The following is a 24,598-nucleotide window of genomic DNA, read 5'->3' on the forward strand; positions in this document are numbered from 1 at the left end:
ATCGCGCCATTGCACTCCAGCCTGGGTAACAAGAGCGAAACTCCGCCTCAAAAAAAAAAAAAAAAAAAAAAAAGTGGTTAAAATGGCAAATTTTATGTTATATATATTTTACCAAAAAAAAAAAAAACCTGCCATGTGACTCATCAGCCAAACACATACTTTTCTGCAAACACACATTATTTGTATGCTCATTTATTTCTTCTTCCTTCCTAAACAGTCTGCTGCAATTCAGGCAAATGTTTTCACACACAAAGGTTTCCTTCTCAGCAGCTTCACTATCAGTGTGAAGCTGGGGCATAAGAACTTGAAGGGGAGGGAGGGAAGAACTTGAAGAAAGGATCTTTAATGCTAGGTAGTGTTACAGCATCTAATTTTTTGATAGACAAAATAGAATGCATTCAACAAATACTTCTGGAGCATCTACTAGGTATCATGCACTGTTCTAGGGTCTGAAGAGACAGCAACAAACAAAAGATAGATATCTCTGTCTTCCCAGGGATTACATTCTGGTGTATTTTGGAAGAGCTCTCCAGAAGATTCTGATATGCCCGTCACAACTAGCATACAGTAGAGAGACATAAGAGCTGCATAGACCCAGCCCTATCTGCCTCCCCATCTCTGTGATAGTGAGGTCTAGAGATGAGAATGCTTTCAAGCAACTGCTCTCATGTAAGAAGGCCCAGTGCTGCCACTTTGAACAGCTCTTGACATTTTTCCCCTAAAACACTGGTAGCTTTCTGTCATATCTGTGACCTTTGGGCTGAAAAAGAGCAGGCATTTTGCTTCTATTTGGATCCAAAGCCCCTAGGCCGATCTAGAATAGGAAAATTAAGCCTTCCTTGTTGTCTGGCCTCATTCCTCACTGTTCTACACTGAAGCCTGAAGGTGAAAGTCCTAGCTAACATAAAAGGGTCAACTTTGGGCCAGGCGCAGTAGTCATGCCTGTAATCCCCACACTTTGGGAGGCTGAGGCAGGCAGATCACTTGAGGTCAAGGGTTTGAGACCAGCCTGGCCAACATGGTGAAACCCCATCTCTACTAAAAATACAAAAATTAGCTGGGCATAGTGGCGCATGCCTGCAATCCCAGCTACTCAGGAGGCTGAGGCATGAGAATTACTTGAACCTGGGAGGTAGAGGTTGCAGTGAGCAGAGACCATGTCACTGCACTCCAGCCTGGGAGACAGAGCAAGACTCTACCTCAAAAAGAAAAAAAAAAAAAAGGTCGACTTTGCTTTGTTTTCTACTCTGGGCATAAATTTCCCTCAGAGACCTCCTGGAAAGTGGTAATGGGGCAGGATTCAGGTTCTGCTCTATCCTGGCCAAATTCATCCTCAGCTGTATTGAGCTCATCCTTTAATAGATCCTAATTTCCCAATTTCAAACATGTGACCCTAAACAAAGGAGGTACTTGACCTAGGTTTCAATTTCTTCACCTGGCAAAATGGGACCAATATTAGGATCGTCATATATTTTTATTTTTTGGAGACAGGGTCTCACTCTGTTGCCCAAACTGGAGTGCAGTGGTGCAGTGATGGCTCACTGCAGCCTTGACCTCCCAGGCTCAAGCAATCCTCCATCAGCCTCAGCATCCCAAGTAGATGAGACTACAGGGACATGCCACCATGCCCAGCTAATTTTTATATTTTTAATAGAGACGGGTTTTGCCATGTACCCAGGCTGGTCTCGAACTCCTGGGCTCAAGCAATCCTCCCGCCTCGGCCTCCCAAAGTGCTAGAATTACAGGCATGAGCCACCAAGCCTGATCTTTGTACATTTGATGTGAAGGTTAAATGGCTTAAAGTATGCAAAATACTTAACACAGTGACAGACTATACTAACAGGTGCTCAATAAACAGTTGCTATTTTTTTTACTATTATTTTATTAGAAACAATATAGGGAATGTTTTTGAAGAGTGAAAACTTATTCTTATTTATAATTGCCCAAACTTGGAAGCAACCAAGATGTCTTTCAGTGTCCTTTACGTCTGTATGTAATCTGTGGTATACACAAATCACATGCAAACATGCAAATTCTACTACTTCTCTTTTCTGAATTATGTATAACAAAGTACTCATCAAATACTGCAAAAGAGATTGGCTAGCTGCTTTCTAAACTTCTTCCTCTTCTTCCAATTAAACTACATTTCCCTGGCTCCCTTCCAGTTAGATGTGGCCTTGTAACCAAGTTCTGTCCAACAGAAGTGGGCAAAGTGATGTAGAACATTTCCAGGCTTAGCACATAAGTCTTCCCCATATGATCTTCATTTCCTTGCTTCATTCATCAACTGGAGGAGGAGGATTCCAAGGCCATATGGGATGGGGAAGCCACAAGATGGAAGGCATCTGGTCCCTGAATCACAACGTAGAGAGAGCCACCTGCCAGTCCCTTGCACTGGTCCATTACATGAGTGAAAAACAAATTTCTTCTATGTTAAGTCACTGAAATTTAGGGTTGGTTTGTTTTAACATCTGGTATTACTCTAATATAAATACCTATATTGATTAAAAGCCAGGTAGCATGCTTTAACTAAAAGAGATTCTCCTAACACATATTCTCTTGTATGTTAAACAGAACATACAAATACATGAACTTAAGAATCAAACAAAAAGTAAAATTAAAAAGAAGTTGCTGGCCAGGTATGGCAGCTCATGCCTGTAATCTCAGCACTTTAGGAAGCCAAGGCAGGTAGATGGCTTGAGCTCAGGAGTTCGAAATCAGCCTGGGCAACATGGTGAAATCTTGTCTCTACAAAAAAATACAAAAAAAAAAAAAAAAAATTAGCCAGGCATGGTGGTGGGCACCTGTAGTCCCAGCCACTCAGGAGGCTGAGGTGGGAGGATCACTTGAGCCTGGGAGGTCCAGCTACAGTGAAGCGAGATTGCACCACTGCACTCCAGCCTGCATGACACACTGAGACCCCGTCTCAAAAAAACAGAAGAAAGAAGTTACTGATTCTCAAGTCACATAAGCCTAACATCACCTCAGGTAAACTAATGTCAAACAGTGCTAAGAAAGAGTTTAATGAGAGTAATAGACAGGATATATACAGCCTCACCTGTACAGTCTTCCAGGCAGGGAAGTTAATAGTTACAAGCTAAGAGGGGGATTAACTTCTTTTCCAATCTTTCATTTTAATGACAGTGTCAAAACATACAGAAAAGTTGAAAGAAGAATATAGGGGCCGGGCGCAATGGCTCCTGCCTCTAATCCCAGCACTTTGGGAGGCCAAGGCAGGTGGATCACCTGAGATCAGGAGTTCGAGACCAGCCTGACCAACACGGAGAAACCCGTCTCTACTAAAAATACAAAATTAGCTGGGTGTGGTGGCGCATGCCTGTAATCCCAGCTACTCGGGAGGCTGAGGCAGGAAAATCACTCGAACCCGGGAGGCAGAGGTTGCGGTGAGCCAAGATCGTGCCATTGCACTCGAGCCTGGGCAACAAGAGCAAAATTCTGTCTCAAAAAAAAAAAAAAAAAAAAAAAAAGAAGAAGAAAGAAGAGGAAGAATGTAAAGCATACCCTTTCACTAGGCACCTAGATTTAACAGTCAGCTAGTATGTTGCAATATTTGTTTTCTCTATATAGGTGGTATGTAAACTTTTTGACTGAACTTTTTGAAAGTTGCATACATTAGGATTCATATGCTTCACCCCTAAATACTTCAACTTGCATCTCTAAAGGATGAGTACATTCTCCTGCATAACCTCAATTATCACACCTACAAAAAATAGTAATTCTGTAATATCATCTAATAACCAGTCTACATTCAAATGTCCCTACCTATCCCCAAAACATCTTTTATAATTCATTTTCATGACCTAGGAGCCAATCAAGTTTCTCGTGCTACATTTAGTCTCTTTGATCTCCTTTAATCTAGAACACTCACCCTGCCTTGTTTCCTTTGATGTTGACTTTTTGAAGAGACTGGGGCAACTGTCTTATAGATCGTCCCATATATTGGATTTATCTGATTGTTTTCTCATGGTGTTTTATAACTTGTTTCTCTAGCCTCTGTATTTCCTGGAAACTGGAAGATGTGTCTAAATCCTTTATTTGATTCAGATTAAACATAAAGGGGAAGGACACTACATAGCTAATGCTGTATACTTCCTGTATACTATGATACTAGATAGTTCCACAATGAGCAAGGATAAATTTGATGACTTGCTTATAAGATGGTGATTGTCAGACCTCTTCACTGTAAAGGTACCTTCTTTTCTTTGCAACAGGCAAGTAACCTATGGGGTGATACTCAGTACCATGCAAGCACCATGTTCCCCAATAACTTTTCACCTAGGATTCTGGAATTCATTGAAAATACTTGTCTAAATCAGTTATCATTAGAAGTTGAAAAATTGTGATTTTCTAATTACAGCATTCCACAAAGGTTAACTTCATAATATTCTAAGAAATGCTTTTAGGGAATGTTATTTTTGTAATTTTTAAGATACGAACATGTTACTTCCATTTATAACTTTCAAATAATAAGTAAAAGTATTCTTTATATCCAGAGACCTCTTTACAAAGAACGTTTTGACAATGCAAGGAAAATGCTATACAACCACATAGTAGGGTCTTGTATTTATAAAGCATTTTTTTGCTACATAAGTTATTTGCTTTATTTTTAAACAATGTTTAAATTGCAAAAGTAATGTGTCAGTATTAAAGAACGTTCAGGCCATTTAGAAGAATATAAAGAAAAAGTAACATTTCTCTTCTTTCTCCCAACAACTCATCCCGCTCCCAAAGGATAAAGCTTGCATATCCTTCCAGAAAAGCGCATATGTCATACATAAATTATATACATCATGTTTGTGTATATACAGTATATAGTTATTGAAAGATCAAATAGGATAATACGATACATGATGTTCTGTACCCTGCTTTTTCCACACTATGTGTGGACAGTAGCCTTAAAAGGATATCTCAAAATACCTCTTTTTATCACAGCATAGTATTCCTTAATGGGAATGTGCTATAATTTAACCAGTCCCATCTGATAAGTACTGCAACTTATTTCCACTGCAACAAATATTGCTGTCTATATATTGTAACATGCTAGCACAAGTATTTCTGAAAGATAAAGTCTAAGAATCGAAAATGCTGAATAAAAGGGTAGGTGTGTTGTAAATTTTTTCTGGGTATTAACAAATGGCCCACCCCAAAATATACAATTCTCCTCACTTCCACTAACTGTGTCCTAATGCATTTTAAAATTACGGCAGGCCACTACTGAACAAAACTCAAGTAGTAAAGCCTGCCAAAGAATCACACAGCCTAAAATGAAGATGGGAACTAATATTTACCAAGTGCTTAAGTGTTAGACACTGCACTTGACCCTTCAGAATATCTCAATAACACAACAATTCTGTGAGGTAACATAATCTCCATTTTCCAAAAGAGGAAGCTAAGGCTCAGATTGTTTATCCAATGCTACATAGTTTTATAATTAACAGGCCCCCAGCATTTGAACCCAGGGATATCGGATACCAAAGTGAGACCATACAGAATCTGCTCCCAACTAGGGCCAAAGTAAGGGGCTCTTAAAAGGGGGGACTCCTAATTAACCAGGAAGGAGACAATTCCAAAATGTTTGCTCACGGGTTCAAATGTTAATTTCATGTTACCACGGAGTCATTTTTCCCCCTTCGGACTTTGCCTATGAGCCCACTCTCAGGCTGTGCTTAGGAATCCAGGTCCACCACAGTAACAATGAGCCCACAATCCACAGAACCAGAGGGGCTGACCAGCATCTTTTTGGAAAGGTGATGGGGTGGTGGAGGAAGAGGAGGAGGAAGCGAGAAGCAGGTGGTAGGTTAGCATGGCAGAGTCAGATTATTTTGGATCCATATCAGTTGTCGCAAAAACATTATGGGGGAAGTGGAACTATCACACATCTGAGAGAGAACCACAAAATTAACTGGCACGGGTCTGTTTATACCACCCTTCCCTGCCCTAAACACTTTCTATTTCTGCTGCACAGACATGTAGGGCCCAGTAACTTTCGGGTGGCACTTAATCACGTAACAGAGATAGACAGCTGGGAGCTCCCTGGCTTGACAGAACAGGTTAGACTAGTGGCAGGCAAGTACCTGGCCCCACTGTCCTGCAGCTCCAGTGTCGGGGTCTGGGGGCTGCTTTCAACATCCCTGGGAAGTTAGGTCTGTAGCTACCTTCCCTTGTTGCTGCCCTGGCCTGTCAGGGAGGAATGCTTATAAGTGTCCCTTGGTGGGTGGGGGAGTTCCTTTCTGTTTAAACGTTAAGCATTCACAGTGTGTCTTTTATTTTCCTTACGTCCTCTGCACCCAAGCGAGCACTTATTATGGGATCTATTTGTGCACATCACTGCTAATGTAGCGTCGACTACTCTCTGAGGATAATGGAATAAAGGGAAGGAAGGACAGAGAGAAAGAGGAAGGAAAATCTCTTCTCCTTTCTCCATTTTATCTCCATCCCAGACACAGGGCTCAGAAAAGCTCCACGGGTACAGTCAACAATTGAAAGGTCAGGAAGAAAACTGATAACATAATGTGATTTAAATAGGGAGAAGTAAGCATCAAATTGAATGATTTGAGGAGCAGGTTAAAATGTTATTACAAGATTGAAAAGCACAAAAGGTTATATGGTGACCTCTCCCTCCCACTTCTATTTCACAGCCATCTAGTTCCTCTCCCCCAAGGCAACCAATGTTACTCATCTACTACATGTCCTTCCAGAGATATTTCATGACTATACCAACAAATATATAAATATATATAAATTTATTTTAAATGTAAAAGACGTTCCTCTCAGATTAAAGTGACCCTTAAATACAAAAAGGTGGCAGAAATTAGATTTTAAAACTTTTTCCCAAAATAAAGAGTTTTGAAATTCACAGTTGAACTCTTTCATTCACATACATTTAAAAGTTAAATTGTTTGCCTCCAGAAATTAAGTTGGGTTCCCAGCACGCAGTGGATACTTAAAAAAACGTTTCCTTAGGTCTTTTTGTCATTCCTTACTCAGAGCCAAGAGGACAATTACTCACTTCCTCTATTGATATAGAGAAATAAAATTTTATTTCTTACTATTAAAAAAGAGAAGTCTTGAAAAATCTTTACTGGATTCACTTGTGTTCAAAGATTTGCTTGACAGTAGTAGTCATTTCACTGTGTTTAGCAAAGCATGTTGTACATCTTAAATGTGGACACTTTTTTTTTAAGATTGCAAACTGAATTTTAAAATCAATTTAAAATCCCCATCCCGATAGTCTTCAGTATATTATGAATAATTAGCTAACCATATGATATTAGAATTCAGATTAGGGGGTCCTTGAAGCAGAAGGCCAAACATACCTGAGAGAAAGAAGAAAGGTTTTCTCACAATTACAGACAATCCTTAAAATATTAATATTTGGTATGCCCTGGGACATCACACATTCACAAACTAAATTTCTTTATACATTTAAAGTAACACCAATACTCAAAGATATAGAACAAAATTACACATGAATGCTGAGATGATGTTGCCTTTTCTGAAGAGTCACCAGATTTCTAACTCGATTGTTCACAAAATAAAACAGTACGCTGTAGCACAACCAAACGGCTGAAAGATGGAGGTGGGTTTTAAAAGTACGTATCAGCAAAGGAAAATTCCACTGTTGTCTTTAAGCCTTAAGATAAAGGTGATTGAAGTCTTCAGAACACAGAGTACTCTCCAGAAAATATATTTTTAAATCACCATTTATTTTCCATCCTTTGAGCATGTATTTACGAATCTGTCAAATCTACCTCCTATTTCACATTGTCCTTTAAAAAACTGGGTCTAGGGCCTATTAAATACAAATATTTCCATGGTTATCTACATAGAAAGGCAATTTTCATTTGCATCATGGCTTGGAGTCAATCACCTGCAATGACCATGTGCTTCAATTCGCCCCTGTCTGTCTTCTCAGGAAACCTCCCAACTTACCTGCAGGCCTGGCATCAGTCATTTATCACAAACTGACACAAACCACAGAGCTCAACAACGGTCAGGGGTGGAGGACAAAGTCTGTGTTGAGACTTATAATTTGCAATCATCAAACTCAGTTTTAGACCTGGTCCTGTTTCAAGATCTGTGTAGGTCACTACTTCTTCAACACTGGAGGGCTCTTAACAGCACTTGCCCCTTACACGGTTTGGTGGTGGGCCTCATAGCCATGAGCTCCAGCTGTCAACAACTAATCAAAAAACTTGAGAAGCAAGGCCCAGAATCAAAGGTAACTTTCACATTAAAGGTTAAGGTTTTTGCTTTCCATTCTCTATCAGGGAACCCTGGAGGGAAGCTGAATTAATAAATCCCTCCAGTGTAAGTGATAAAGTAAAATGTTCCCCACTGGGAACAGTCATGAAGTGGCTTGTCTATTTCGTGTGAGGATGGCAACGTGGGCTTTAACACCACCGAAATAATTGCATTCAAAAAGAGAATACCTGACTCCACGTTGGAGTCATGGGCAGGGCGAGGGGGAGAGGCAGGGGACACAGAAGAGAAAGAGGGATGACTCAGATTATGGCTGACATCCATGTAATAAAGGGAGATTTGTACTGACCACCGTGCATGTAACACACTATGTACCATTAAATCTAGAAAAGGATGGTGGCATCAGCCCACCCCTAACAACAAAAGATGGCTGACTCTAGAATTAAAACCACGATTTTTCCTCTTCATGCATTTGGAAATGTATCTCAAAGTCACTTCATGTTACCGCCTTAGGAATACAAAAGCTCCTCTTTGTTTGAGAAAGCAAGTAACTGGGTTTAACTTCCCACTTGGGACATAAGAGCAGGAGGTGTGCCTGTCTCCCCATCTAGGCCTGACATGGTGCTGCCACCCCCTCTGGGTCCTGGACCACTGCTACCTTTCACCGCATTTCATGCTCTGACTTTGAGTGGTCAGTACAAACCTGGGGATGTGGACCTCAGAAGTGGGTGCCCACCCAGGCTGACCATGGATGTGGGGTTCCGAGACTCCCCCACTAAAGCATACCCAAGCAAAGACAATTTCAGACTTCGTCCCCACTCCCTACTGTGGCCTGTCCCCTGAGGTGATGCGGTCACCTGGGAAGTCACCCACCTCCAGCCACCACGCAGGCACACACACCCTACTGAGCTCAACTGGGGCGGGAGGTGGTGGGTAAGAGGTTTGCAACAGAGACCGAACGGGGCAGACGGAACCGCACCTCTGTCCCTTTCGTTTTCTTGGGTTCCCAATGCAGAAACGTGGAAATGGGGTGGAATTGTTTTTAACAGTAACAGGGAGCCAGAAAATGCAGACAGTTGACCTTGGGAACCAACACCGTCGCAGCGGGAAACGTAAAAGAAACGGAACACGTTGGCCAAGTGAAGGGGGAGCACTGCGCGGCGCCAGCAGGAGCGCGGCGGCCGAGGGGTGTGGAGAGCGAGGGGTGCAACAGGGGTGCTCACCATAGATCATGGCCAGCCCGGTCTCGTGCAGAAAGCGCACCCGGCGGTGCTTGAAGAGCCAGATGGTGAGGATGGTGAGCGTGAGCAGCAGGATGAAGGTGAGCAGGCTCACGCTGTCTTGCCGGTGGCTCTCCTCCGCCTCCTTCTCAGTAGCGAGCTCCTCCATGGCGCTGCTGTCCTCGGCCGCCGCCCCAGAGGAGGCCGAGGCCGCGGCCGCGACTCGTAGCCCCCGACCCAGCAGCAGCGACAGCAGCAACGGCGGCAGCAGCAGTCGCCGCGGCGGCGCCCTGGCAGCCCGACCGAAGCCAGGGCGCGCCGCGTCACCAGGCTCCATGGTCCCGGGGCAGCCGGCGCCTCCTCTGCGCGGGGGACCAGCAGCCCGCGCCGTCGGCGGGTTCCGGCAGTACCGCGGACCTGCCGGAGTGGCCGCGGCCGCCGCAGCTCCTCCTCCTACTCGCGCGGGGCCGGGGCTGCGCCCAGAGCCGCGCGGGGGAGGGGCGCGCGCAGTGCGCAGGATCCCCAAGCACCGCCCCCCGCCCGCGCACCTGTTCGTCCCCTGGCCGCGCCACGCCGCGCCGCCCCGCGGGCCGACCAAGCCACCCCGGCGGGGCAGGCTGTCGCCCTCCGGTCCGCGAGCCGGCCGCTGACCGCTTGCCTCTCTGCGCTCCTCTCCCCGTCCTGGCGCACCTGGCCAGGCAATCTGGGGTCGCGGGGCTAGTTCAGAGGCAGTTGCCGCCGCGCTTCCTAAAGGGGACGCCAGGGGTCGCCGGCGCCTAGCGGGAGCATCGGCTTTGAGTGGCTCGCTGTGCGGTCTCGAGTCCAGTCTCTGGCGCCACCGCGAAGTGTTTAATCTCAAGTCAGTGTGTAGTTGCCCTGGGCCCAGTAAAGTGGGGTCTCTCAGTGAACCGAGCAGCCCTGAAGCCACGTTAGCCCCTACACCTCTCTTTCCTCATCTCTCAGGCTGCCTTCCAGCCCCAGAATCTGCTAGGTTTCATTCAAACCTCTATTCCCATCTGACTCAAATGTGAGGACTGATAAGAGCTTGGAATTGGGGGAGGGCATTGAAGTATCTCCTTCCTCACTTGAGCGAATAGACTGACTTCGTCTGCGCTGTGCTACTAATCCCCTTGGGGAAAAGGGTTGAACCACAAGGAACTGAACGTCTGCCATTCCTGGTAGATGAGCAGTAGCTGGTCCTAAGGTGGTGGTGGTGGTGAGGGGGTCACCCTGATGACCCTTTTATGTTGCTCACCTGGTAACCCAGAGAGTCTTTTAATGACTCTTAGGACCAAGCCCAGCTCTGAACAAAATTATGAAATGGACTCTGAAAGATGAAGCCTCTTGGAACAAACTCTCAGGAAAACGAGAATCTTCAATCCACTTTGCTCCTCTGGTCAAGGAATAAACGAGATCAGATTAATCACTGAATTCCCAGTGCTTAGCACTGTACTCATGTGTTTATTAAACCACTCTGAAATCTCCACCAAAACTATCCATGTTTTTGTTTCCAGGGGAGTTTGCATTTTTAAGAGGATTCATTGAAGAAGGCAACGCTTAACCAAACGGACTAATAGGGTACAAGTAGCATTAGGTAAGAAAACTCGGAGTACTGCAGCCTTCTTGGTTCCCCTGTAGGTGAACACTCTGCCAAAGCTGCCTAGTGGTTTCTTTACAGCAGGGAAATCTCTTCGTCTAGATTTTAGCTAGCCCCTTTCCCAACTCCTCTAGGCAGTCACTCAGCCCCTGCAAACATCCATATACCTTGAAGTTCCACTAAGGTTTCCAATGAAATTGCAAATACTGAAAACCTGGATGGTCCCTGTGTTGGTCATAATATTATGACCCCTTGGGTGCCCGGTACTCAAGGACAGAATTTCCCTCTTCAGTTCACATGGAAGGCAACTCAGGAGCTACCTTAAAAGTACAGACTTACTTTTTGTGGCAGATTGCATTTTTTTTTAAATGGCCACAATCATATTTCCAATCCCAGAACCTTACCATCCCGCATCAAGAAGAGGCATCTGTGTTCCCACCCCTTGAACTTCAGTGGACCTTTGTGACTGCCTCAAAGAATATAATGTGGTAATGGAAATTATGTGATTTGTGAGGCTGGATCATAAAAGGTAATCTAGCTTCTGCCTGTTTCAGTCACTTTCCACTCACTTTAGAGCCCTGAGTCCATTTAACAAATCTAGCTAGGCTGGGTGTGGTGTCTCATGCCTGTAATCTCAGCACTTTGGGAGGCCGAGGCAGGTGGATCACTTGAGGTCAGGAGTTCAAGACAAGCCTGACCAACATGGCAAAATTATGTCTCTACTAAAAATACAAAAATTAGCCCAGTGTGGCGGCCCGTGCCTATTATCTCAGCTACTTGGGAGGCGGAGGCACGACAATCGCTTGAACCTGAGAGGTGGAGGTTACAGTGACCCAAGACCACTGCACAGTCTGGGCGACAGAGTGAGACCCTGTCTCCAAAAAAAAAAAAAAAAAAAAAAAAGGCTGGGCACGGTGGCTCATGCCTGTAATCCCAGCACTTTGAGAGGCTGAGGCGGGCAGATCACAAGGTCAGGAGTTCAAGACCAGCCTGACAAATATGGTGAAACCTCATCTCTACTAAAAATACAAAAAAAAATAGCCGGGTGTGGTGGCACATGCCTGGAGTCCCAGCTACTCAGGAGGCTGAGGCAGAAGAATCGCTTGAACCCGAGAGGCGGAAGTTGCAGTGAGCCAAGATCCCACCACTGCACTCCAGCCTGGGTGACATGGTGAGATTCCATCTCAAGAAAAAAAAAAAAAAAACAGAGAGAAGAAAAAAGAAATCTAGTTACCTGGAGGCTGCCATACTGAAGAAACCATGTAGAGAGACCATGTAGCATTAGAGGCAGATGCCACAGGAACCCCAACTTTTTGAGTGTTCCCAGCCCAAATGCCATGGATGTGAATGAATGAGCCTTCAAATCAATTTCTTCCCAGCCACCATTTTACTGTAGACATATGAGAGGCCCCAAGCAAGAACCATGTCGCTGAGCCTAACCAACATCTGCAATTGTAACATAATAAAATGATTGATGTTATTTTAAGCTACTAAGTTTGAGGGTGGTTTCTTCCACAGCGATAGATAACAGAAGAGTATTTATTATGTAAAGTAGTTCCTTTGGGTACAGTATGAAAAGACTAGTCCCAACTATTCACAAATATACACCAAAGAAAACACTCCATTATGTATACATATTTATGTATGAAAACTAACCTATACAATACAGGAGTTCTAATTTCAGCTAACCCAGAATAATCACACCCAACCCATTACCTCCTACTGAATACAGCTATAAAATATGAACAGAATGCATGCAGCAGCTATTTGAGGACTCTGGAAAGTAAATTGTACCACACAAACTGAGGAAAAACAACAGAATTTGAAGCAGAACTGAACTGGCAGTGAATTTACCATTTTTCTCCTCCAGTCTCCACTAGACTAGACTCAAGGCAGCTCAAAACCCAGAAGGGAGCATCAACATGAACAGTGAAAGCTCTAGGAAAAGCAGAAAATTGGTCTCCTAATAGTCAGAGAAAGTAGGAGAAATGTGCCATTTTCCTTTTCTTTTTTTCTTTTCTCCATTCTCTTGCTTCTTAGCCAATAAGCAATCCCACTGTGGCAGCTGAGTCAACAGTGACAATGGAGAAAGCAGTATGCTCAAGCACCCCAAAATGCTGAGGGAGGGGAGAAACTTCCTCTCTGTTTGGAGTAGCTCTGGTCCCAAGACAGTGGGGCCAAACCCTCAATGATATATATTTTTTTCACTCTCTCTGTCCTGATGCTTGGCCCAAGACATGGGCAAAGTTGCAGGAAATACATAACAGAGAGGATTAAAAAAAGACCCAGATTTCCGGACAGGTTTGGTGGCTCACCCCTGTAATCCCAACACTTTGGGAGGCCGAGGTGGGAGGACTGGTTGAGGCCAGAAGTTGAAAAACAGCCTGGGCAATGTAGCAAGACCCTGTCTCTACGAAAAATTTAAAAACAAAATGAGCTGGGCATGGTAGTGCTTGCCTATAGTCCTAGCTACTCAAGAGGCTAAGGTGGGAGGATCACTTGAGCTCAGGAGTTTGAGGCTGCAGTGAGCAATGATCATACCACTGCACGCCATACTGGGCGACAGAGCAAGACCCTCTCTTTAAATAAATAAATAGCTGAGATTTCTTGCCAATTGATTAAAAGGGGAACTCCAAGGCATTACAAAGTACCAAGGAGACAGTAGAGACAGCAGGACCTTGTGAAAGGTCCTCATAAAGTTGTTATGAACTCCTAGGTTTATCTCAACCTGCACATGGATCTGATCCTAAACAGCATACCAAAGGCTGTGATAATTGAACTAAGAGGCAGATCACCACCCAAGCCCTAGACTAGCCACTGGATAAAACACATGTAAGACAGATCTGAATAGCATTGCAAAGTTTTGAAAACTGAATTGACTTTGGAGCCACTATCCACAAAAGGCATGTTGGAACTTATGATCTAAACCCAAGCATGTCTATTACAAGCTAAAACAAAAATATAAATATTTCCCCATAGTATTAAAACAAGATACAACGTCTTATAATATTCAAAATGTCCAGGATACAACCCAAAATTATTCAATACCTAAAGAACCATGAAAATCTTGAGTGGGAAAAGGCAATTCACAGGCACCAATCCTGAGATGACACCAGTGTTGGAAGTATCTGAAAAAGACTTTAAAGCAGCTATTATAATGATGCTCCAAGAAGTAAGGACAAATAATCTTGAAATGAATGTAAAGATAAAAGGCTCAGCACAGGAGTAAAAGATAAAAGAAGAACCAAATTGAAATTTTAGGCCGGGTGTGGTGGCTCACACCTGTAATCCCAGCACTTTGGGAGGCTGAGGCAGGCAGATCATGAGGTCAGGAGTTTGAGACCATCCTGGCCAACATGGTGAAACCCATCTCTACTAAAAATACAAAAATTAGCTGGGCATGGCGGCATGTGCCTGTAATCCCAGCTACTGGGGAGGCTGAGGCAGAAGAATCGTTTGAACCCAGGAAGTGGAGGTTGCAGTGAGCTGAGATTGCACCACTGCACTCCAGCCTGGGTGACAGAGTGAGACTCCAAAAAAAAAAAAAAAAAAAAGAAAGAAAGAAAGAAATTTTATAAGTGAGGAATACAGTAGCTGGAATTTTAAAACTGACTGGATGGACACAATGGCAGAATAGAGATGAAAGAGTCAGTAAATATGAAAATACATTAATAGAAACTATCCAATATGAATAGCAGAGAAAAAAAACTGAAAAATAAATAAACAGAGCCACAAAGACCTATAGGAGAATAACAAAATATTTAACATTTGTGTCTTTAGAGTTACAGAAGGAGAAAAGAAAGAGTGTGGTACAGAAAAAAAGATGTAAAAATATAATAACTGAAAACATTCCAGATTAAGCAAAAGACACAAACCTGTAGATTCAAGAACCTCAGCAAACCCCAAACAGGATAAACCCAAAGAATCAAAGCATGGACATACTATATTCAAACTGCTGAAAAGAAAAACAAGGAAAATATATTTAAAGCAGAAAGATAAAAATGACATATTACATGGCCGGGCGCGGTGGCTCACACCTGTAATCCCAGCACTTTGGGAGGCCAAGGTGGGCAGATCACCTGAGGTCTGGAGTTCGAGACCAGCCTGATCAACATGGAGAAACCTCATCTTTACTAAAAATACAAAAAAAATTAGCCAGGCGTGGTGACGCATGCCTGTAATGCAAGCTACTTGGGAGGGTGAGGCAGGAGAATCACTTGAACCAGGGAGGTGGAGGTTGCAGTGAGCCGAGATCACACCATTGCACTGCAGCCTGGGCAACATACAGGGTAACAACAATTCAGATGACTATGGATTTCTCATCAGAAACCAAGAAGATCATAAAGACACGCATAGCATGTTTACTGTGCTGAAAGAACTATTAACTCAAAATAATACATCCAACAAAAATAGATTTCAGTGTGAATAACACCAATACTGCACAATCTCTTCTAGAAAGTCAGTTGAAGAAAGCTACATACCAATATCTCTCATGAACTGAGACATAAAAATTCTCAACAAAATACTAGTAAATTAAATCTAACAATGTATAAAAAGAAGTATACACCATGACCAAGTGGTATTTATCCTAGGATTACAAGGCTTGTTCAACATGAGAAAATCAATCAATGCAATCCACCATATTTACTGTTTAAGGAAGAAAAGCCACATGATTATATTCACTGATGCAGAAAAAGCATTGAGAAAATTCAACATCTATTTATGGTAGCTTTCAGCAAAATAGTAGTAAAAGGGAACTTCTTTGACCTGATAAAGAGCAGGTCAAAAAAAAACGTGTACGATAAAACACATACGAAAGCTAGCATTATTCTGAAGATAAAAGACTAAATTCTTTCTCCCCAAGGTCAGGAAAAGGCGAGAAAGTCCACTATCACCACTCTTAGTCAACATTGTATTGGAACTCCAAGTCAGTGCAATGAGACAGAAAAAAGAAGTAAAAGGCATACATATATAGCAAAAATCACAATATATAATTTTTTTTTTAGATGGAGTCTTGTTCTGTCACCCAGGCTGGAGTACAGTGGTGCAATCTCGGCTCACTGTAACCTCCGTCTCCCGGGTTCAAGCAATGATCTTCCCTCAGCCTCCCAAGTGGCTGGGATTACAGGCCTGTGCCACCACACCTGGCTAATTTTTTTGTATTTTTGGTAGAGATGGAGTTTCACCATGTTGGCCAGGCTGGTCTTGAACTCCTGACCTCAGGTGATCCACCCACCTCAGCCTCCCAAAGTGCTGGGATTACAGGTGTGAGCCACTGCACCCGGCCACAATATATAAATTTTAATGGAATGCTGGGGAAACAGAGGAACTAAAAACAGAGGGAACAAAAGGAAAAGGGAGGAAAAAAGAGAAGTTCTCAAGGATATTAGAAAATTTCTCTTATTTGTTTGAAGTGAGCCAAGATCACAGTATTGTACTGTAGCCTGGACAACAAGAGCAAAACTCCGTCTCTAAAAAAAAAAAAAAATTTCTCCTATTCATAGATAATATGATCATCTACTTAGAAAAATCCCATGAAATCTACAAAATCCTAGAACTAAATAAGTGAGTTTAGGAAGATCTCAAGGTACAAGGTCAGCACACAAAAACCAATCATATTTCTATATACAAGCTACGTGTAATTGAAGATAAACTTTTTTTTTGGCAGAGTCTGGCTTGTCACCCAGACTGGAGTGCAATGGTGTAATCTCAGCTCACTGCAACCTCTGTCTCTCAGATTCAAGTAATTCTCCTGCCTAAGCCTCCCAAGTAGCTGGGATTACAGGCGCCCACCACCACACCTAGCTAATTTTTGTATTTTTAGTAGAGATGAGGTTTCCCTATGTTGGCCAAGCTGGCCTTGAACTCCTGACCTCACGTGATCCACCCGCCTTGGCCTCCCAAAGTGCTGGGATTACAGGTGTGAGCCACTGCACCCAGCTAAAAAAATCTTTAAAATGTATCATTCACAATAGCATAAAAGAAAAATATTTAGTTATAAATTTAACAAAACATGTCCAGGATCTATATGCTAAAATCTATAAAATGTTGACAAAAGAAATCAAAGAAGGCCTGAATAAATGAAGAGACATACTATGTTCGTGGATTGAAAGACCTCGTACAAAAAATTTTAGTAAGATTATAGGTTTAAATGCAACATACAAAACTGTGTAACAGTTACAAGAAAACATAAGAACACCTTCCTGATCTTGGATTAAGCAGAGTGCTTAGATATGACACCAAAAGCACAATCCTTATATGAAAAACATTGATAATTGGACTGCATCAAATTTAGAATTTTTTGCTCTGCAAAAGACACTTTTAAGGTAATGAAAAGACATGCTACAGAGTGAGAGAAAATATTTACAAAACATATTCAACAAAGGACTTATATCCATAGTATATAAGAAACTCTCTGAACTTAACAGTCAGAAAACAACCCAGTTGAAAAATGGGCAGAAGGTTTGAACCAACGCTTTACAAAAGACGATCTGTGGGTGAGAAATCACTACACGAAGAGATGTTTAACATTAGCCATTAAGGAAATAAAAATTAATACCATGAGTCTGCGTCCAGGGAACATGGCAGTGGCAGCAGCCAGACGGTGGTGGTGGGAGATCATGGGGGCTGCGGTGCTGACCAGGTGGGCTGGGTGACCTTCAGTTCTGTTGCTGGTGGTGAGGCATAAGAGCATCGGGGCTGACATGTGCCCCACTGTAAGACCACGGAATGATGTGGCCCACAAGCAGCTTCAGCTTTTGTAGAGTATGTGGCTGAAATCCTGCCCAAGTATGTCCAACAAATTGAGGTGTCCTTCAATGAGTTAGAGATCTGTATCCATCCTGATGGCATCATCCCAGTGCTGACTTTCCTCAAGGATAATACAAATGTACAGTTCAAATCCCTGGCTGACTTGACAGCAGTGGACGTCCCGACTCAGCAGAACCATTTTGAGATTGCCTACAACCTGTTGTCTCTGTGCTTCAACTCACAGATCAGTGTCAAGACCTACATAGATGAGCTGACGCCCATTGAATACATTATATCTGTGTTCAAGGAAGCCAACTGGTATGAGAGGGAGATCTGGGACATGTTTGGAGTCTTCTTTGCTAACCACCCGGATCTAAGAAGGATCCTGACAGATTATGGCTTCGAGGGACATCCTTTCCAGAAAGGCTTCCCTCTATCTGGCTATGTTGAATTATGCTATGATGACAAGGGGAAGCGGTGGTGGCAGAGCCAGTGGAGTTGGCCCAAGAGTTCTGCAAATTTGACCTCAACAGCCCCTAGGAGGCTTTCCCAACCTATCACCAACCCCCAGAGAGTATCAAGCTTGAAGCCAGAGAAAAGAAGCCTGAAGCCAAGTAGCTCTAGGGAAGGCATGTGGATCCTAGAAAGCACCTTACAATTGAGTGTCTGTGTAAGTAAATTCCTACTTAGACTAAAAAAAAATTAATACCATGATTACCACCTATTAGATTGGCTTAGAATATTAGAAATAGAATGACTAAATAAAAAATACTGACAACACCAATTGGAGATGAGAACGAAGAGCCCCTGGAACTCTCATGTTGCTGGTGGGAATGCAAAACAGTAAGCCATGCTGGAAGACAGTTTGGCAGTTTCTTATAAAGTTAACATGCATTTATCCATAAGAACAAGCAATCCCACTCCTAGGTATATATGTATATATCCAAGGGAAGTGAAAATGTATTCATCCAAAAACCTGCACATGGATTTTTTGTTCCTGTTTTGAGACAGTCTCCCTCTGTCGCCCAGGCTGAAGTGCAACGGCACAATCTTGGCTCACTGTACCCTCCGCTTCCCAGGTTCAAGCAATTCTTGTGCCTCAGCCTCCCAAGTACCTGGAATTACAATCATGTGCCACCATGCCCAGCTGATTTTTGTATTTTTAGTAGAGATGGGGTTTCGCCATGTTGGCCAGGCTGGTCTTGAACTCCTGGCCTCAAGTGATCCACCCACCTCAGCCTCCCAAAGTGCTAGGACAACAGGTGTGAGTCAACCGCATCCAGTTTTGTACATGGATGTTAATACAGCTTTATTTATAATAGCCCCAAAACTGAAAACCACCCAAATGTCCTTCAGTGGGTGAATGAATAAAAAACTGTTGTCTGTTCATACAATGGAATACCATTCAGCAATAAAAATGAATGAATAATTGATATAATAATAATTTAGATGAATCTCAAAGGCATGCTGAGTGGAAGTGAGTCTCAGAAGGTTGCATACTGTATGATTCCATTTTTATGACATTCTTGAAAAGATAAAAGTATAGTTACAGAGAATGGATCAGTAGTTTCTGGGGCTTAGTGGGGGGGTATAATTATAAAGGGATAACACAAGGGAGGTTTGGGGGTGATGGAACTGTCCTATATTTGATTGTAATGATGGTCGTATGAATCTGTACATATGTTAAATTCATATAATTGTACAAGAAAACTATTACTATAAGTTAATTTAAATAATTTTTCTCTGTCATATGTTAACAAACCCCCTGCTTACCCTGGAACATGCTACAGTTTTATATTAGTTTAAGATGGTGGTTAAGGCCTCAAGAAGTACCCATGAGCTATGTCCTGGGTTCAGTTATCCTGAAATGTGGCAGGTGAGGAAAACTGAAACCTAAAATTCAGGCACACCCACAGGACACTATGAAATATATGGACATAAATATTAGCATTGGTGAGGCATGGTGGCTCACACCTATAACCCCAGCACTTTGGGAGGCTGAGGCAGGTGGATGACTTGAGGTCAGAAGTTTGAGACCAGCCTGGCCAACATGGTGAAACCTCGTCTCTACTAAAAATAGGAAAATTAGCCAGGCATGGTGCTGGCATCTGTAATCCCAGCTACTCGGGAGGCTGAGGCAGGAGAATCACTTGAACCTGGGAGGCGGAGGTTGCAGTGAGCCAAGATGGCGCCATTGCACTCCAGCCTGGGTGACAGAGCGAGACTCCGTCTCAAAAAAAAAAAAAGAACCAGGAAGGAAGCTTCTCCTCTCTGGCTGCCTTCCACTCTCTGACGAATGCCTCCCATTGGCAGCACCTCAGCAGCAGCAACCAGACCTCCTAAGAGGCCCTCATATCTATTCTGCAGGGCCTTTGCTCTGTAGGTTCTGGCAATCCTACCTCTCCCCTGTTGTTCTTCCAAGTTTAGGGATAGTAGCTGCTTCTTGTAGTTATTATCTCTGGGTTCTCTCACAGTTGCCTCTTTGCTCTCTCATTTCTGCAGTACCTATGTAACCAATTCTTATCTTAACTTCCTCTGTGGGAACATGCAGTGGCCTGTTTTCTCGTGGACCCTGACTGATACTCCAGCCTCTGGAGACTTGAAGTATAGAGTCAGAGGGCAACCACTTGTAAGGCTGACCCTGCATTTCTTATTGGGCCTCTGATTGCATTTGTTCCTGCACTTGAAGATAAAATCACAATTTCAAAGCATGGTACACAAGGCCTATAGTAGATTTTGCTGGTGGGTCCTAATATTTCTGATTCCCTTCTTGTAAAATGGGTGGATTGCATTGATTGCACTTTTCACCTCTTTGATGTTTGTGGTGACTTTATGACTTGCTCTGGCCCACGAAATGAGAGTAGAAGTGGTGAATGTCATTCCTGGGCAAAAAGTATTTAACAGCAGATGCATGTGTTCTCTCCACCTGCGGCAGTGAGTCCTGAAGCCTCAGGCTGAGATGGTAAATTATAAGGTGGAAAAGCCTGTGTGTGACATGTAGCCTGGGAGAGAATTTTTATTTTACTTCATGGTTGTTACCACAGTGTAATGTAACCTATCTTGACTACTACATTTGTGATCAGACCCTGCCACTGCCCCTCCTTCCCACTCTTCCCTAAATGCATCAAAATATCTTACTCCTTTGAGTGGCTGCATATGCTCCACCTCTTGCTTTACCAACCATTTTGACCTGGCAGCTACTGCTAGTTGTTCAAAGCCCAGTTCAGATGCTACCTACTCCAAGAATCCTCCTTTTTGGAAACAGATGTTTGGTGCTGCAGTGAAAAATTAGTGCTGAGACAAACGATCTTTTAGCAACCCAATTTTTACTTCCTGGACTGCAGGAAGGGTACCCTTGCTAGCCACCTTACCATGAGAGAACAACGAACAAAGGCAAACAGACATATTTATCCCTTACTGCTGTGTCTGATCTCCGTTGGCTGGAGCCAGACCTCACAATTTATAAACTAAAACCCGATTGGCTAACAACTTAAAACTTTTCCAAACAGGTAAAAGCAATGAAGAGTTGGGACATGCCTGTGAGCACGTCCTGCACAGATATCTTGGTTAAAGTATAAGGACATAGAATGTATTGCATGCCTGTAAGCATGGCATGTTTAACAGCTACATAGGATAGGGCTTAACAAAGTGTTATTAGCACACTTATTCTTTAACAAGAAAGGAAATTTTAAAGAGGAACTTCTCTACTTCCCATACTCCTTCATCTGGATTTGGGATGTTTCCTGTATTTTCTCCTAATAGCTTATGTTTACTTTTTTTTTTTTTTTTTTTGAGACAGAGTCTCATTCTGTCACCCAGACTGGAGTGCAGTGGCATGATCTTAGCTCACTGCAACCTCTACCTCCCTGGTTCAAGAGATTCTTCTGCCTCAGCCTCTCTAGTAGCTGGGACTACAGACGTGTGTCACCATGCCTGGCTAATTTTTTTGTGTATTTTTAGTAGAGACAGGGTCTTGCCATGTTGGTCAGGCTGGTCTCGAACTCCTGGTCTCAAGTGATTCACCAGTCTTGGCCTTCTAAAGTGCTGGGATTACAGGCGTGAGCCACCGCCATACCTGTAAAGTAAACACAGCCTCCTGTTTACTTTTAACATGACATTTCCCATATTGTATCATACTATCAGAGTATTTATTGATATACCCACTTTACATTAAGCTCTTTGGAGGCAGGGACGGAGTGTCTTCCGTTGTGTCTTTTGCCATTGTTTTATTTGTTTAGCTCTAGCTTAAAAAATGCATTGAACATAATGCCTGGTTTGTAGCAGATGTTCGAAGATATTTGTTGAAAGAATTACTAAAGCAGAGAATATGTTTATAAAATTTTAGCTATATACATATAATGCAATTTAATTGGAAGCCATTTTGTGCATTCTATATTTTGTCAAGGTATCCCATGTGGATTCATGGTCATCTACTTTATTTAGAATTCATATCTCAGTCATTATTTGCTTTTTTTCTAATATATTTTCTGCCTCCTTCTTACTTTTGTTGCTCTGTTTCTATGGAATATCGACTGGCAACAGTCACTTAGTTGATTTATGTTAATAAATATGCATTGTTAAAATTCAATTCAGTCCTGGGAAATTGGAAATGTTTAAATATCTTTTATATATTTAATGCTATAGTAACCCTGTAGCATATTTCAAATTAAATAAAAGCTACTTTTAAATATAAAGAGGTTGTTTTTGTCAGCTGCTTTATTATCTCCAAACCAGAGCTGTTCATTTTTTATTCTATTTCCAAAGATCAAATATCCCTCCCAACTCAATTTCAAAATATAGTCTTTGTTCAGATTCTCTAGAACAAGAGCAAAGTCATTTCTAGGCACTCATAGTTTTGTTTTATGTTTCTCATTATACACATTGAGATTCCTCTAAATGTGAGTCATTTAAGCAAAACCTTGGGAAACCTCCAGATTCCTTTTTAATTATCTTAAAGTCATCTGAAAATATTTCAGCAAATGCAGGAGAGAATGCCCTCATTAGCAAGATGTTTTCAAATTGAGAAGAGCCTATTATGAACTCAAGATACTCCCTAAAGGTTTTATTAACAGTTCAGGCTTATCCCTTCTATCTGCCTGTTCCTGTCTCACTACAGTAAGCAAAATGTAGGAATTGCACTTTTTTTTTAGCTCCTTTTAGCATCCTCCAGATTGGGCTTCCATCCAAGTTCCCACTGCAGTGCACCACTCTGTGAGTTGATGACAGACAAGGTCGAACAGCCCCTGGGGAACCTTCGTGGATGTGTTGACTACCATAAGCATAAATAGATGATATTGCTCTTAAAGCAAGAGGTGCAGAAAGACACGGGGAAGACCCGGGCACCCTTGCCTTCATGTCTGTACAGATTCACAGAGACTTTATGTTTAGGATTCAGTAGCCATGTTAGAAAAGTGCTACCTCAGATCCTATTCAAGTTTAGCTACAGTAACATTAGGACTCCCCTCTGATCATTCATATTCCCAAGGCAGCTGCAAACTTTTGCCTCTGACATGTATGGGAAAACTGATCACTTAAAAGGAACTCTTAATGTTTATTGGAAATACTTTTGCTGTAAGTGGCAGAAAACCTGCTCCCGACTGAAGTGAGTAGGACTTTATCTTGCTCATATAACGGGCATTCTCTCATTAGGAAACCACCAGCTCAGTGACTCACGGATATAACATGACTCAAGGATGCAATCCTAACATGCCAAGCTATAAGGACTGAGAAAGAGGTACTGCAGCTAGAAACATCAGGTATAGGTTCAAAGCAGGAAGAAGTGGGAAGGGCCCCTGAAGCCTGTCTCCTTTTATAAAGAAGGCAAAAGCTTCCCCAGCCCTGTCTCCCTGGGGCCCAGCCGACTTCTGTTTGGATCTCATTGCCCAGAGCTTGATTAAGTGGTCACCTCTGGCTACAAGAGAGGCTGGAAAAATGGGGAACAGTTTGTCACAATTGACTTAGTGCAGTTGCAAGACATTGCCTGGCAGGGCACACTGCTGCTTGAAAGAAAATTAAGGATCCAGTAGCTATGAAGAAGGGAGTGGGTAGGCAAGTGCTAAGGTCTGCCTCCAAAGACTGCTCAGCAGCATTACACCCGATTATAAGGCAACTGATTTTTGCTGGAGCCTTTGTTTAGAATGTGCAATGGAGAATGGTACTGCATCTGGTAAGAGGATTCTCCTCCCATATTCAGCCAGAAAACGGAATGCTGTAATGTGGATGAACCTAAAAAACACTATGCTAAGGGAAAGAAACCAGACGCATATCCAGAATAGACAATTCCATGGAGACAGAACACAGATTGGTGGTTACTAGGGGTGAGAGGGAAGGGGTAATGGAGGGCAAGCATTTGACAGGTTTAAAGTTTCCTTTTGGGGTAATAAAAATCTTTTAGATCTAGATAGAGGTGATTTTTGTACAACATCGTGAATGTACTAAATGCCACCAAATTGTATACTTTAAAGTGGTTGGTTTGTGTTACATGGAATTTATCCTCATTAAAAATAAGAATATTCGCTTCCCTTCTGCTGAACAAAATATTATGAGCTTTATGCCAATCAGCTTTGTACAGCATTTATACTTCAGCTCCTACAAATTAATCTGGTAGTAGTACTTTCAGTAAGAGTCACTTATCTGTGACTGAGACAGAGACAACTAGTCACCCTCCAATATCCTTTTCTTCTATCCCTTCCTCTTTAGTAACTAAAACCTAGGCCGGCTGTGGTGGCTCACGCCTGTAATCCCAGCACTTTGGGAGGCCGAGGCGGGTGGATCATCTGAGGTTAGGAGCTCAAGACCAGCCTAACCA

The 24,598-nt window shown here is 42.7% G+C and overlaps 1 protein-coding gene and 1 pseudogene across 3 annotated transcripts in view; one reads left to right on the plus strand and one right to left on the minus strand.

Moving 5' to 3' along the window:
• The window catches only part of SLC9A7 (solute carrier family 9 member A7), a 144,496-nt gene extending 134,578 nt beyond the window's left edge, over positions 1-9,918 (minus strand). Inside the window, exon 1 of one of the 2 annotated variants that reach the window (XM_032258477.1) lies at positions 9,447-9,918. In XM_032258477.1, coding sequence (XP_032114368.1) covers positions 9,447-9,780 — 334 coding nt within the window. In that variant the 5' untranslated portion in view covers positions 9,781-9,918. The remainder of the gene's footprint in view (positions 1-9,446) is intronic. The other variant, XM_032258478.1, reaches the window with a different exon arrangement.
• A 7,703-nt stretch (positions 9,919-17,621) lies between these two features.
• LOC116536683 lies at positions 17,622-18,439 on the plus strand (annotated as a pseudogene). The gene has a single exon (XR_004262756.1). The product of XR_004262756.1 is annotated as an NADH dehydrogenase [ubiquinone] iron-sulfur protein 3, mitochondrial-like (transcript).
• Positions 18,440-24,598: the final 6,159 nt, after the last annotated feature.

This window comes from Sapajus apella, unplaced genomic scaffold (genome assembly GCF_009761245.1).
Source record: "Sapajus apella isolate SASKATOON/1434 unplaced genomic scaffold, GSC_monkey_1.0 scaffold103, whole genome shotgun sequence".
NCBI lineage: Eukaryota > Metazoa > Chordata > Mammalia > Primates > Cebidae > Sapajus > Sapajus apella.